Below are 13,678 nucleotides of genomic sequence, written 5' to 3'. Positions count from 1 at the left end.
GTACTGATGCTCAAAGTCACATTACATGGAACTAAGCTCCAAAGCTTTCAAGAGCTTCCAAAAGGCAATCTAACTGGCTTGGAGAAAATGAGATGTTTAGAACATTGAGGCAAAACCTTAATGCAAAATACACAAAAAAGGCTCTAGTACAAATTCAGAACCTTGAGTGGTCAAAAATATGACTTACTAGACTTAGGCACATGGGACTGGAACTAAGTACTACACAAAAAACAGAAGGTATCAAGAAGTAACCTTTTTCTCCATTTCTATATAGCCTAGAGCACTGAAAAGATGGGCAATCAGAAAAACAAACAGCTTTGACTAGAGATTACCTAGAATATTACTGGGTATCCAGGGCTGGAAACAACAGGAGAAGCAGAGTCAAAGAGTTAAGAACTGGAGGATTCAAGCAAAGGTTGCCTTGCCAAACTGCTAGGGTTGCCACCCATCCAGTTTTTATCTGGACAGTCTGTTTTTTGGCTTCTGTGTCTGGATACCATTTAGGGTTGCCAGATGTCCAGTTTTTGGGGACCTGGCAGCCCTAAATGGCACCCAAACCTGGGGTAAAGTGCCAGGTCATTAATCCGTGCCAACCCCTGCTCAGCCGCGGCCATCACCTACCTGCAGGCTGGCTCTTTGAGACAATCCACTGAGCGACGGGAGATGGGAGGGTGGAAGGAGAGAGGAGCAAGCGATGGGGGTAGGGCCATGGGGGAAGAGATGGAAAAGCGGTAGGCATTCAGGGGAAGAGAGAGAGGAGGGGCAAGCCCACAAGGGAAGAGACAGAGAAGGGCGGGGCCTTGTGGGGAAGAGGCAGGGCCTCAGGGGTCTGGTTGCCAGCAATTAGAAAGGTGACAACCCTACTAACTGCAGTCAAAAAGGGCATGGTTGGAAGATTCTAGAGAGGGCTACGGTACTGGCAGTTTTTACACTGATATGTGGCTGGATATAATTTTATAAGAGCATTGCCTATTGTGTCTACATACACATATCTTGGCTACTCTGTAGGGTTTTTTTTTTTGCAATTTGCAACTTCCATTGTTGATCCCGCTCCCAATACACTGACTCCTTGTAAATTCATCTCTTCTGCTACTAATGTGAGAGCAAGAAGTGGCAGAGGAGATTAGGAACTAGCCTTCAGGAGCAACTGAAGCAACATACACATTTTTATGTAATGAAAGTAATTATCACACACTGTATAGACATGACATCTGATGAAAATATATGGATTTTCTACATATGTACTTTAAGGTATTAAGGATCACTGTGTAACAGCTGAACTGCACATGGACGTGTAAAATGAGCTGAGCAGTGGGGTGTCCATTATAACACAAGAAATCTTTGAGTAAGAAAAGGCCATCTTGACCCAATATGCCACCTCTTTATCCTTACTTTAATCAATAGACTAAAAAGCTCCCACATTTAAAAGCAAGGAGGTTAAGAAAAAAATAAAAAATATGGTGGTTAGAAACATCTGTTACAACAATTTGATACATGAATTCAGTTTATAACATGACTTACAAAGCTATACACACTATACTATAGAACTATTACTTTAGTTCCAGGTACGCAAACATGGAAAAAGCTTCCACAAAGAGTTACAGTCTAGCATTAAATGTTTAGGTTACTTCACTTACCAAGATGTGTGTTCATCATTTTTGCACAGTATTTGCACATGGCCTCTAGGTCATTTAGTTGTCCTTGGAGAAATGAAATTTGGGTCTCTAATTCTTCCTCCTACAATTAAAAGGATAAGTTTTAAGAAACCTAATAGGCAATAAAATTGATAAGCAATGCCCTTAAAATGTTTAGAACATTCCACTGGTTATGATCTCATTTTTGCCTGTGAGTAAGTCTGGGAAACAGCAGAGTTAGGTTTCTTTTTTTGTAGGTGAAATGGAATCATTTTAACTTCTCTTTCTTTTGTCATTCTATAACAATGTCCTAGTTAAAAATACCCACAAAAACCACAAAACATCATCTATTCCCCATACTGTGTTCCATGAAAAGTTAACAGTTACATTTCATTTATTGAGATAATAGGATATGTTTCTGGATAAATATGCAAACCTAATCCAATGGAGATATGTCATGAACTTACACAAATTATGGAAATTCACTCCGCGAACAGCCACATACCTTAGACATATTACTACAACCCCTAAAATTCCACCATATTCAATCAAAACCATGGCCTGTTAGCTCATGACATCCTGAATATTTAGTATAGGCTCAACACATGCTGCGAAGATGCATTATTCATCATATATTTTGGCATTTATTTTATTTACCTAACAAATTATGCTCTATTTGAAAAAAAATCCTGTATTTCCATGATAGACAACTCCACATGCATATTGTGTGTAATATTTGGTGGAAGTGTTTTTTTAACCAACGAACTGTAGAAAAGCTATTCTGGAATCTTTAAGATCTGTTCAGTAAACATGCACTTAACATATTTTTTTAAAGTAGATTTTTTTTTAAGATTCAAAGATTTCAAGATCAGAAGAGAGCATTATGATAATGTAGTCTGACTTCCTGTACAAGAAATGCCAAAGAACCTCACCCAGAAATTCCTGCCTCAAGCCTATAACTTCTGGTAGAGCACATATTTTATGAAGTCATTCAGTCTTGATTTAAAGATGACAAGTGATGGAGAATCTGCCACGTCTCTAGATAAGTTGCTCCAAAGGTTAATCATTCCTCCTCTTAAAACAAATTGGTTTTTTAAATTCAGAGTATAACAGAACTTAAGCAGTATGCAAAAGAAGGTCACTTCTGAGCTTCTCCTCTTCTTCCACATTGGGAGGCTTACAGATTTATTGCAGTCTTTCTTGGCAGAAGTTGTTGTTGGCCCTCAGATTGCGAATTAAGTATTAACAGAAAAAACAGCAATGTAGAAGGATAAGCCAACCTTGATTTGGCTGCATAATTAATGCTAAATTAATGATTAATGAAAGTGAGAGCCAGGGCTAAGCAAAGTGAAAGTAACTTTGTATTCAAATGACTTGTATATCCACCACCAACTATTTAAAAGAAAGCATTTGTTTAAGTTAGCATTTAGCGAGGAAGACCTATAAACAACCCCTCTGTTTATTTTTTGACACTCCTACAACTTTCTCAGGCTTATACCTCATTTGTCAATGCTGAGTCATAAATAAATTGCTGAAAAAGAAGTCAGATTTGAAATGCTGACAATGTTAACTAGACTGGGCATTGTTACATTTTTGGAAATCTCTCTCTAGCACCTACATCTTGCAATGATTATAGAAAATAATCTACTCTATTTCCTGTTACTGCTTTTGATACTTAGCTACCGGCCTGGGGAAAAAGACTATATTTGATCATTTTTCTATAAACTCAAACACAATCAACTTACAATAGCAGCATTAACTAATAATTTAAACACAGATGCAAATACCAATGTCATCCCTGTGGAACTGAACATGGAAATTGAACTTTTAGTAATAAATAGTTCCATATTTCTTACAGTTCTGTCTTTCTTCATATTCATGAATCAAAACCAGAATAAATTGATTTTCAAAACATTCCTGGTGCAGCTGTGGATACTTAGACAGACAGTAAAATGAAACTCTACAGTTATCCTAAGTACCAGTTAATTTCCCAGCCGAGATTGGTAGTAAGATTGAAAAGTAACCAAAGACCTACAATATCAATGTAACATTCTTGTTTTGAGCTGGGAAACATGAATATTTTTAATACCTTGCAAACTTAAAAATGGAAATAGCGACTAAATGTATTTTCCTTTTTCCAATATTTGTAACTCAAATCCTTACACTAGCACTATGAGACAAAGCTGCAGCAACTCTCTTAATTCTAGTTCACACCGCATTACATGCATTTCTCTGTCAGACTGTGGCTCTATGTTCCTATAACTGCTAACTTTTGCATTAACACTTCACTGGGAATAAGCCTGAGAGTTCTTGGATACCTTTTTCCTTACTGTACAGCCAAACCATCACTGAATCTGATCTCTGTGCTACGCACAATCTCAGGGACTGAGAATGAGCAAATAACAGTTATGTAAAATAGTAGATGCAGGCAACAGGAGAATTTCCCTGACCCAAAAGCAGATCACAAGGAATTGATTTATAATGACAAAACATACGTGTGGTAAGTAAGTAAAGGCATGACAAGCAAAAGAAAAATGAGGCCACATACAAAGATAATGTTTTAAGGATAAAAGAACAGCTAGATACCACTGTGTGGTAGGCTATAAAAGAAAATTAAAAATGTGAGAAAAGGAGTTGCATGAGGAAATGTAGTGGGTATCGTGCCTGCTAAAATGTGTTGTGCTGCTCGAACTCTCACATTCGCTCACCTGGAATCATACCCGATGACTGTGATTGATGCCACAAAGGAATTTATCTATGAAACATCCAAACTACACAGTGTAAAACTAGGAAATACTTACATAAATGTAAATGAAAGCCAAGTCATTATCCTCTGTAATACTTTGGGAACTGAACTGCCAGTCAGGCAGACTGACTGGGGGGAAGGCAGGGGTAGGAATAGGTGAAAAAGGGTTCAAAGTAATTCAACCATAACACTCTGAAGTTGACCACTTGACCACAGAACAAAATCTGCTGTCAGAAAGGGGAAACTAAATTTAACTAGTTTTTAAAGGTTTTTAGACTAACAACATTAAAGCATTTATTTTCAACATTTTATAACACTAAATGAAATTATCCACATTTTGTAGGTATTATTCAAAACCACTACTGTGTAGTCAGGTACCATGGATTATGTTGTGAGGAGGAGAAACAAATCAAACAACAGCTAATTCAAACAAATGACCATTGTGCCTGACTTGGAAGGCAAAGAAAAATGAATCTTAATGACGAGACCCCACCCCCACCTTACGGAATAAGCCCTACAACAAATTCTGGAAAATTCAGTTCCAGAAACTCACAGCAAAAATTTCCCACACCCTCATGGTTCCAGCTCATTCAGAATTTTAAAGATAATTAGCAACACCTTGAATTAAATCTGAAAGTGAAAAGGAAGCAGGTGGGTTTATGATTAACTGATAGATAATATTGGCTCACATTTCTCTGACATCATCAAATGGACTTAAACTTCTCATTACTCCAGGCTGAGCATCTCTTGTACTACTTCTACATATTATATTCCAAACCATTCTTTCTTCTATTAAGGCTAAGCCCTGCAAAAAGATTCACTTATTTGTGTGTTTCTCATATCCTTTTTCTCCTTGTATCTGTATTCGGAGCTTCTCTTACATTTTTAGATTCCCTTTTCTCTTTGACCATGCACGTTGTTTCAGTTTTTGTTTATGATCCCACACATTTCTTTCCTTTAATTTTGCTCCATTTCCTCTCCTTTTCTACATTTTTTTGCTCCTGCAACTCTCTATTCCTCCACATCCCTTCCTCCCTTCTTTCTGCTTTTCCCACCAATAGGATGACGACACTGGATATATTTTGGATCTTTTCCCCTGATTGAAAGACTCATAAAACACAGTGGTGCTTGCAGTCTAGGCTGAGCTTCCTTGGATTCAAGAAAGCACAATTGTGACTAACTGAAACCATTTAAATACCCTCAAGCACAGATTACAGAAAATTTTATGATCTTGACATTGTGATCCTAATTTTTCACAGCTCATTGCTTTACAAGCTGCATTAAGTTGGTAGAAGCTATGATCAAGGCCTCTGGGACTATGTAGCATATAAGTCCAAGTTCTCAAGAAAAATAGTTTTAGCAGGTGCCACTCTTACTATGACATATTTTTTGCAATTAAAGATAAATAAGTTTTTTCACAATACATGTATTCTGCTTCTGCATTATAAATATCCAGACACAAAGATTTCAAGGCTTCAAAGAAATGCATCAAAATGCAGAACAAATAGGGCTGCTAGTTTCCCCCCGGTTTATGTTATCATTTAACCTTCACTTTTGCTGTGAAGAGCACAACTATATTTAGTGTTTTCTGTGTTATATATATGTTTAAACTCAAAGAAAAAGAAAATATTTTTCAAGAGCTAAAGAAAATTAAATGCTCTGATAATTTATCAAGAACAGGTTAATGAAGAAATGAACAGCATTGTTTTAATAAATGAATGAATTTGTAAAAGGTTGACATAGTGTCTTAGATTTCATATTCTTTGTATTTTGCAGTGGTTTACTCGTTGCTTAGAATATTTAGCATGAGAAAAGTCCATCTTCATTAAAGTTGAATGATTCTGAATCTGTAGATACTTGGCAGCAATAAAAAGTGTTAAACGCAGCAATGAAGAAACTATCTTCAAAAGGACTACTTATTCTGGATAATATAAAGTTATTTATGCCAAACTGCTTGAACAATAAAGAAAGCTGATAATTACATTAATTTAAGCAAATCCCTCCTTAGATCCTGTGAAAAGGCCAAGACAAAATATAGTAGAATTCAAACCTATCAGTATTGGAACATTAAAAGAATATCAAAGGGGAAAAACAACGTTTGAAACAGGGACCTTACACAACTTACACTAAAGAGGCTTTCTCAGGCTTAAATGCTTATTCACAAAATAAACACAGAGTGTGTTCATATTAGTGTCATTTTCTGTCTGCCTATTATAACTTTCAGATGCATTGCAGACAAATGAACACACCATGTTAATTCTTCCACTTATTTTCTTAGCCTGGATAGAAAATAGCACCTAATGTTTTCATTATGTTGCAATAGTCTATTTCAATTCTGTTTCTGACTCTAACAAGCCAATATATAACTGTTGAACCCATGACAATTTTGTGCTGTTTGACACTCAAGGAATCTTTATGTTCCATGCCAGTAGCATGCTTGCCCACAACACGCGCTGACATTTAAAACTATTACGGCCAACTGATGAGGAATATAAAATGGAATTTAAAAATAAACATGGGAGCCTTATTATTTCGACTCCTAAAGCACCTCAGAGCCACAGACATGGACTAGGACCCCCTTGTGGTAGGTGCTCTGCAAACATAGAACAAAAAGATGGTCCCAGCCCCAAAGAATACAATCCAACTGTAATACAAGAGACAACAGATAGATCAGACAGACAGAACAGGACAGTACAAGGATGCAATGCTTGGTCAGCATGATAGGTAGTGTCTTAGCACACCAGCAGCCTAACTGTGGCCATGTTTTTTGTAGGCATCATGGAAAAGGAAAGTTTTAAGGAGGATAACAAGTTAGTGTTGTGGATGCTCCCAGACAGCTTCTCCCACGTGTGCGGAGCAGCATGGGAGAAAGCACGAAGGTGCCTGTCTGAAAATTTAACAGGTGTGTGATACAGCTGGCATTGGAGGCGGAGTTGATATCTTGATATTGAATGAGAGAGGCTAGCTAGGATAGGGATGGGCCATGAAGGACAATGAAAGTGAAGAAAACTAGCTTGTGTTTGATATAGTTCTTTATCAGTTGTTGGTGCAGAAATATCCATGCAACTATAACATTTAACTGGAAGTACTTTCTACTTTTATATTTTTCATAGCAATACTGATAATAACTGCATTGAATTCCTTGAACTTTTTCATCATTAAAACTATGCAATTAAGATTTATTTAATATATTAGGTGCCACAATACTTCCCGCAAAGACACATGAAAAATTCAGAGCTTGCTCTCACACGAGGGGAGTGGGCTGACCCTCACACAGAAGAAGGGGGGTTCAGCCTTCAAATTCCACCGAGGTATAGGCCATTCACACAAGTTGCCACGCTTTCTGTGCTCCCTGCTAACTGTGGAACCAATTTATCCCAAAACATATGGAACTCAATCATATTTTGTATTTTTTACATTTTAATCGGTTCAAATTTTATGTCTGAAATACATTTTCAATGCTACCAACATATTCTGCAGGCACAGCATTTTGATACATATTACAAATAGATATTCCATTCCTATTGACAATGTGCACAGTGGGTATAAATCAGAGTTATGATGGCAATGGTTTATTTTACACTATTCTTAGCTGCTTGTACCATCAGGGGGTAGCTATGAGATATGAGAACACTCCCAGTAAGCCGGACCCTCACACATCCTTGTTTTGCTTCTGTGATGCTGGAAGGTGTTAATGGCTCCAATCAATCACAGACCAGTCAATGGGTGTGATGAGCTCTGTATCAAGGCCAAATGGAGGAGCAGTTGAATGCCCCTTTATGTGATGATGGCTGCAGTGATGAAAGCCACTGCCCAAAGCGCTGGCCATTATAGCATGGCCTGAGCAGAAGCTGAGCTGGGTGGGCTGAGTGGTTCTCTGGGGACATAAAAACATAAGAATGGCCACATTGGCTCAGACCAATGGTCCATCTAGCCCAGAGTCCTGTCTTCCAACAGTGGCTGCTGCCAGATGTTTCAGAGGAACTGGTCGCAAATGGAGGGGTGGGGGCACTGATTGGCTGGAGCTGTATGTGTCAGATGCAGAAAGCAACTAGAAAGCTGGGGAAAGCCAGTAGAAAGAAAAGAAGCAGAGTGAGTGTAGCCTTGGGATGAAGCCAAGAGTGAGCTCCTTTTGTGCAGAGTACTCACTGAGGAGACAGATCTGGATTTCTAAATAAGGAAATAGCTACTCTTGTTTGTTCCTACTGTGTTCAGGGAAACAGGACTTTGTATACATTCTTTGTAAATAAACAGGATTGCACCAAAGAAATACCTGACCCATATAATAGATTTCTCCTCCTAACACAAACAACCTGGCAAGAGCCCAAACATGGGCCAACCACTCAGGACAAGGAACAACAATACAAAGCCTTTCCACCTTGAGGAACTTATGTAGAGTTACATTTGGTTTGCAACACCATAGAATGCTAAATTAGCCCAAGTTAAACTAGTCAGCCAACCACATTAGTTTTCTGAGTAATTATATCACCAATGACTACCTTAGTAACTTGGAGCCAATGGGGCTACTCACTTGCTGAGAGATGCTTCAGTGATTTGCTGGATAAGGGCCTTAGAGTTCATGGTGGTTTACTGTCAGCCAGGGAAAGGAAACAAGTAGAGTAGGTGTCTTTGATATCTGAAGGAAGGTGGGCATTGCAAGAGCTACACAAGCATGTTTTGGAGTGTATTTTTTTTCTTCTGCCTTAGCCACCATCTTTACCCACTAACCTGCAGCACAGAACTCCTGCCTTGTGGTAGTACTATACCTTTCAGAATCTCTTAAGGGTTCCAGAAATTAGCCCATCTGAATTAGGCAAAGGGGGAAAAAAGCCCTGAAAATAAAGGCCTGAAACTCACCATTGGTGAAGGTAAAACATTAAGGACCAGATCATGTGCTGCCTTTCCTGCCCACAGAAGAATGGGATTCAGGAAAAGAGACAGTGACAGGCAGGTCCTTGTATCTTGCAGTTTCAGTTCTGACACCTGCAGTGAAAGGATCTGTAGGCCTATAATCACCCTAGGGACATGTATGGGTGTGTATATAGTTTGGTATAGTTGATAGAGATCATTTAACAAAATGGAGTTTTTACAAGGTTTTGTCCCCTGCTGTGGCAACTGTCAGAAACTGTCACTTGGCACAAAGCCAAGTTCTCTATTCTACCTAGTGACAGTTGGAAAAGAGCGGGAAACACCTTTCTTAGTAGGTCCCTGTCCATCAAGGAGACCTAGGTTAAAAGGTCAGCTAAGACAGTTGGTCTAGTCTGCCCAGTAACATCTCTCTAGCCAATCGGAGACCAGGGCTGGCGATGAAGTGCCGTGTGCATAAGCCTATGGGGCCGTGTGCACAAGCCCATAGTGCTGAGTGCAAAGGGTAGTGCCGTGTGCACACCCTCTCAGAGCGGGAAAATCCCAGCCCTATGATTGGATCTCTAGCCATCGGCCAAAAACTATATAAGTCCAGAGCACCTAGTAACAGGTGCTGTCCATTCTAGTGACAGTCTGTGTGGGGATACTCGTTGTGGTTATTGTGGGTAGGCCTCTTCGGATCTGGAATTGAAGCAGACGACATCGGACCTGGGACTGAAGCAGACGTGACCAGATCGTACCATCAACGCCAGGAGGGGTGAAGAAATATCGTGAGCGTATAACACCAAGCCACAAAAAGACTCTTGGGACGGGGTTAAGTTGCCTTTGGGTTGTGTTTGGGTGCCTGGGTCCGGGGTTCAACCCCTCTGTCTAGACCCTCGTGCTTTTGTTAAGTTGTCATCTAAATAAATTACCCCATTTGTTTTGGAAGGACTATCTGCGTCTGTCGTTTATACGTATGCCGTTGATAGATGCGTCCAGAACAAAGATCCCTCACCCTAAATAACTGTTCACAGGGTTAACAGATCAACTCACTGGGAGGATTGATAAATTGGGAGGGATTGATAAATACACAGGGTGGGGGTGGAGTTATGGAGAATAAAAAAATTAAAATATGCCAGGAAGATCAGTGGAAGAGTCAGTACAACTCACAAGAGCTAACACAAAACAGATAATTTACTGACTGTGCAAAAAATATAAAATTATTTGCTTCAGTGTGGTCTTCTGGGAGGATGGGGAACAAAGGCCAGAAACAGGTATACGTTTTCTAGAGGAGGAGGATGAGTTCAAATGGACTGAGCCAATGCCAAACCTGGTGACAGACAAATTAAAGTATTAGAAGTTAACAAGTGGCAGAGCCAACTAGGGTTCCTCTCCAAATTCTGAAGGGAGTGAGAAACTGATGGGCAAACTATTAACAAACAGAATATAATCTGACTTCACAGGATGACTTGCATTGTCGATGTATCTCAAAGAGCTATATTTAAAACTTACTGAAAACAGATAAGACACAGCACATGGACTCTGGAAAGGAGTAACTTAATATTGTATGCTTCAGGAAAAACTAAAGGAATGACCCAGGGTTATTACAAAGCTAGAAACTTGATTTCAGCTCAGGAAAATGTTGAAAAAACTAATAAGACGCAGAATTAGAGACTAACTAGAGAAATGCGATTAATGAAAGTCACCATGAACTCACTAAAGGAAGAGTGGGTACAAAAACATTAGTAGATTTTTCATGTCTTTTTAAAAGAAAATGACAATCTTAAACAGAACACAACAAATGTCAGATTCAGCAGTACAGTAATACAGGCTTTAAAAAATGGCAGCATCTAAACAATTTCTGAGATAACAAAGAGTTGCTAGGAGAGTCAGGACTCTTATCTACCCAGGGCTTTTGGTCAGTATTTTCAAGTGAGCTGGGTGGTCAACTCCCATCAGATTTCCAATCTTAGCATCCTGAGAACATAAACTATTTTAGAGCAGTAGTATGCTCATCCTCATGACTCCTTCTCTGTACACCATTAATCATAGAGAAAGACACAGCACTTTTCAAAGCTATGTGCCTATGTGCAGAACCAATAGAACATTGGCAAACATAAAAAGATTGCATTACAAAATCCAGTGTACATGCACAAAGTACTTTTAAAAATTGTATGACTTTGACAAGACACAGCCAATCATCAACAGACCAACAAAAGGCATATCTCTGACCTAGGGACAACCTCCTGCCAAAATGCAAGTTGCTAACGTCTACCACTGATGCATCAGTGCTGTTCACAGCAAACCACTTTTTTTTTTTTTTTTAAATTATGGGGAAAGTATTTTTGTTCCTATGCGCTTTGATTTTGAAAATGGCTGAACCATTTTGGTTCATTATATTAAGAAAAGAAAAAAGGTAAAAATTTACTTACCTACCCGTAATTTTTCTCATGTTGGCACATGAAGCTCTGTGATCCATTACTCATCTTATTCCTGCTCATCTTCAAAATAGGAAGGATCCTCTTTTTTTCCCCTTTAAACCCACCCTCTCTAGCTTCACAATGTATTGCCAGGAGGTGGAGCTGTTCAGAGAACTGATCACCTCTCCAACTCCCTAGCCAATGCTGAGAAGACAAGCTGTAAATTCTGATTTATCATCATTATGAAAGATTAGCTGTTCCAGGGAGAATACTTCATCTTTCTCATCTTATTCATTTATGATTAAAAAAGAGAAATGAAGACTTACATCCCAATATGAAGAAATCCCAATATTTCTCTCTCTTTCTCTCTGCAGGAATGTTCTGCAAGAGAAAAAGGAAATATTGCAACATTTCCCTTCCAACTAGAATCTGATGCAAAAGTAAGTGACACCTTGGGTGCAGTGTCACGGAGCAACATGTGCCTGATTCAGAGAATGAAAAATGACAGCGAGGTAAGTGAATTTTACTTTTCATTGCTGCTCTGTGATCCTTTACAAGTGGGTAGTAACCAGCAGTAAAACAAATCCAAAAAATAAATCGAAATGGAGGGAAACTTAAAACACGAAGAAAACTGAAGCAATAGGAAAAAACTCTCTTATTTGATGATTGTTTTTTTGTTTGTCTGGATGTTTTTGCTTTTATTCTCTCTCCTACTTCCATCATTTTGAAGGGTTTTAATGAAGAAAAACCAAGAATGAAACTGCATAACCATCTGACTAAAAATCGTATCAAATAAAGGGAATACTTCTATTTCAAGTGACAAAAGTAACAGATAAAGGAATACACTGAAGACTGGATAGCCATACAGTAATACTGCTTGAATTTTACTGGAAAATACAGTTAAATTGTCCTGCCAGGAAATGGCTAGGTTCCTGAATAAGTGAGTCCTCACAGAAAGGGGCAGGGGTTGGAATTTGTGAAAAATCTGAAGGAGGCCTGACAAATTCCTGAATGTATCCAGCTGAAATAGTGAATGATTTGTACCCTTCCTTAGGCACCCAGCTAACAATTTCTTCAAGCATTAGCTTTGTGTAAACACAATTTGAATGTCCCAATCACACTTAAAGAGTGAAACTAATTTTCCTGGTAGTAGAAGGGCTTAGAACACAAGGAACACTTCTGCTGTAGTCAGCCCTTGTTCCCATGTTTTACTTTCGCCTGGAGCACCAAGTGGTCAGGGATCACTGGCTTGGATTGCTCGTGCTGCAGTGGAATTTCGGTGGCATTTTAGAGACAGTCCACTATGTCCATGTGTGCAGCCACAAACCAGGACACACATGGTTGAGGACTGCAAAATGACTCAACTTCCTGGAGGTTTTCATGCCTTGCACATTGTTGATAAGAACGTTGTGGCTTGGCGTGACCAGATTGGGTACGCCAAATAAATATAAATAAATAACTGGCTTGGAGGTTCTGCAAAGCTGGTGCCCACTGCTGAATCTGTGCCCCAAACTGCTTAAGGCTTGTGTGCCACATTGCTGCAGAGCAGGGCGAGCGGTGCATCGTGGCACAGACTGATCCATAAGCAGAAGCCCCCTTGATCTCAGTTGAGCCTGCTACACTGTTGTGTTTTCCGTTGCAATACCACTGTCTGGCAGGCTCCTGTTCTAAAAAAAAAATCTTCTCCCTCCCAAGTGAGCACCAAGGAGAGGGTGAAAAATAAAAAAATATATATACATAGCAGAAAAATCTCCTGCCTGGAGACAGAGAAAGGAGAATGGAAGAGGGACGAACATCCTGCCTCTCTGAACAGAGACAAGACTTTAGGGAGTTAGAAAGGCAATCAGTTCTCTGAACAGCTCCATCTGCTGGCACTAATCCTGAAGTCAGAGAGAGCTTTTTTTGGTTAAAAAACAATCAAACAAAAAACGCCCCCACCAAACAAACTAAGAGAGAAAGAGAGAGGGCTCCATGCTTTGAAAAGGAGGGGGAAAAACCCCAGTGCAATGGATCATGGACCAAAAGGTGCC

General features: G+C 39.2%; 1 protein-coding gene across 1 annotated transcript in view; it reads right to left on the bottom strand.

The window, feature by feature from the left end:
• Window positions 1-13,678, bottom strand: part of TBC1D5 (TBC1 domain family member 5) — a 450,092-nt gene that overhangs the window by 33,337 nt on the left and 403,077 nt on the right. Inside the window, exon 21 of the mRNA XM_067561949.1 lies at window positions 1,638-1,737. Within this exon, the coding sequence (XP_067418050.1) occupies window positions 1,638-1,737 (100 nt within the window). The remainder of the gene's footprint in view (window positions 1-1,637; window positions 1,738-13,678) is intronic.

Source organism: Emydura macquarii, unplaced genomic scaffold (assembly GCF_026122565.2).
Source record: "Emydura macquarii macquarii isolate MOO-44397 ecotype Brisbane River unplaced genomic scaffold, CSIRO-AGI_Emac_v2 contig_2422, whole genome shotgun sequence".
Classification (NCBI taxonomy): domain Eukaryota; kingdom Metazoa; phylum Chordata; order Testudines; family Chelidae; genus Emydura; species Emydura macquarii.
This window is presented reverse-complemented; position numbering and strand designations above follow the sequence as displayed.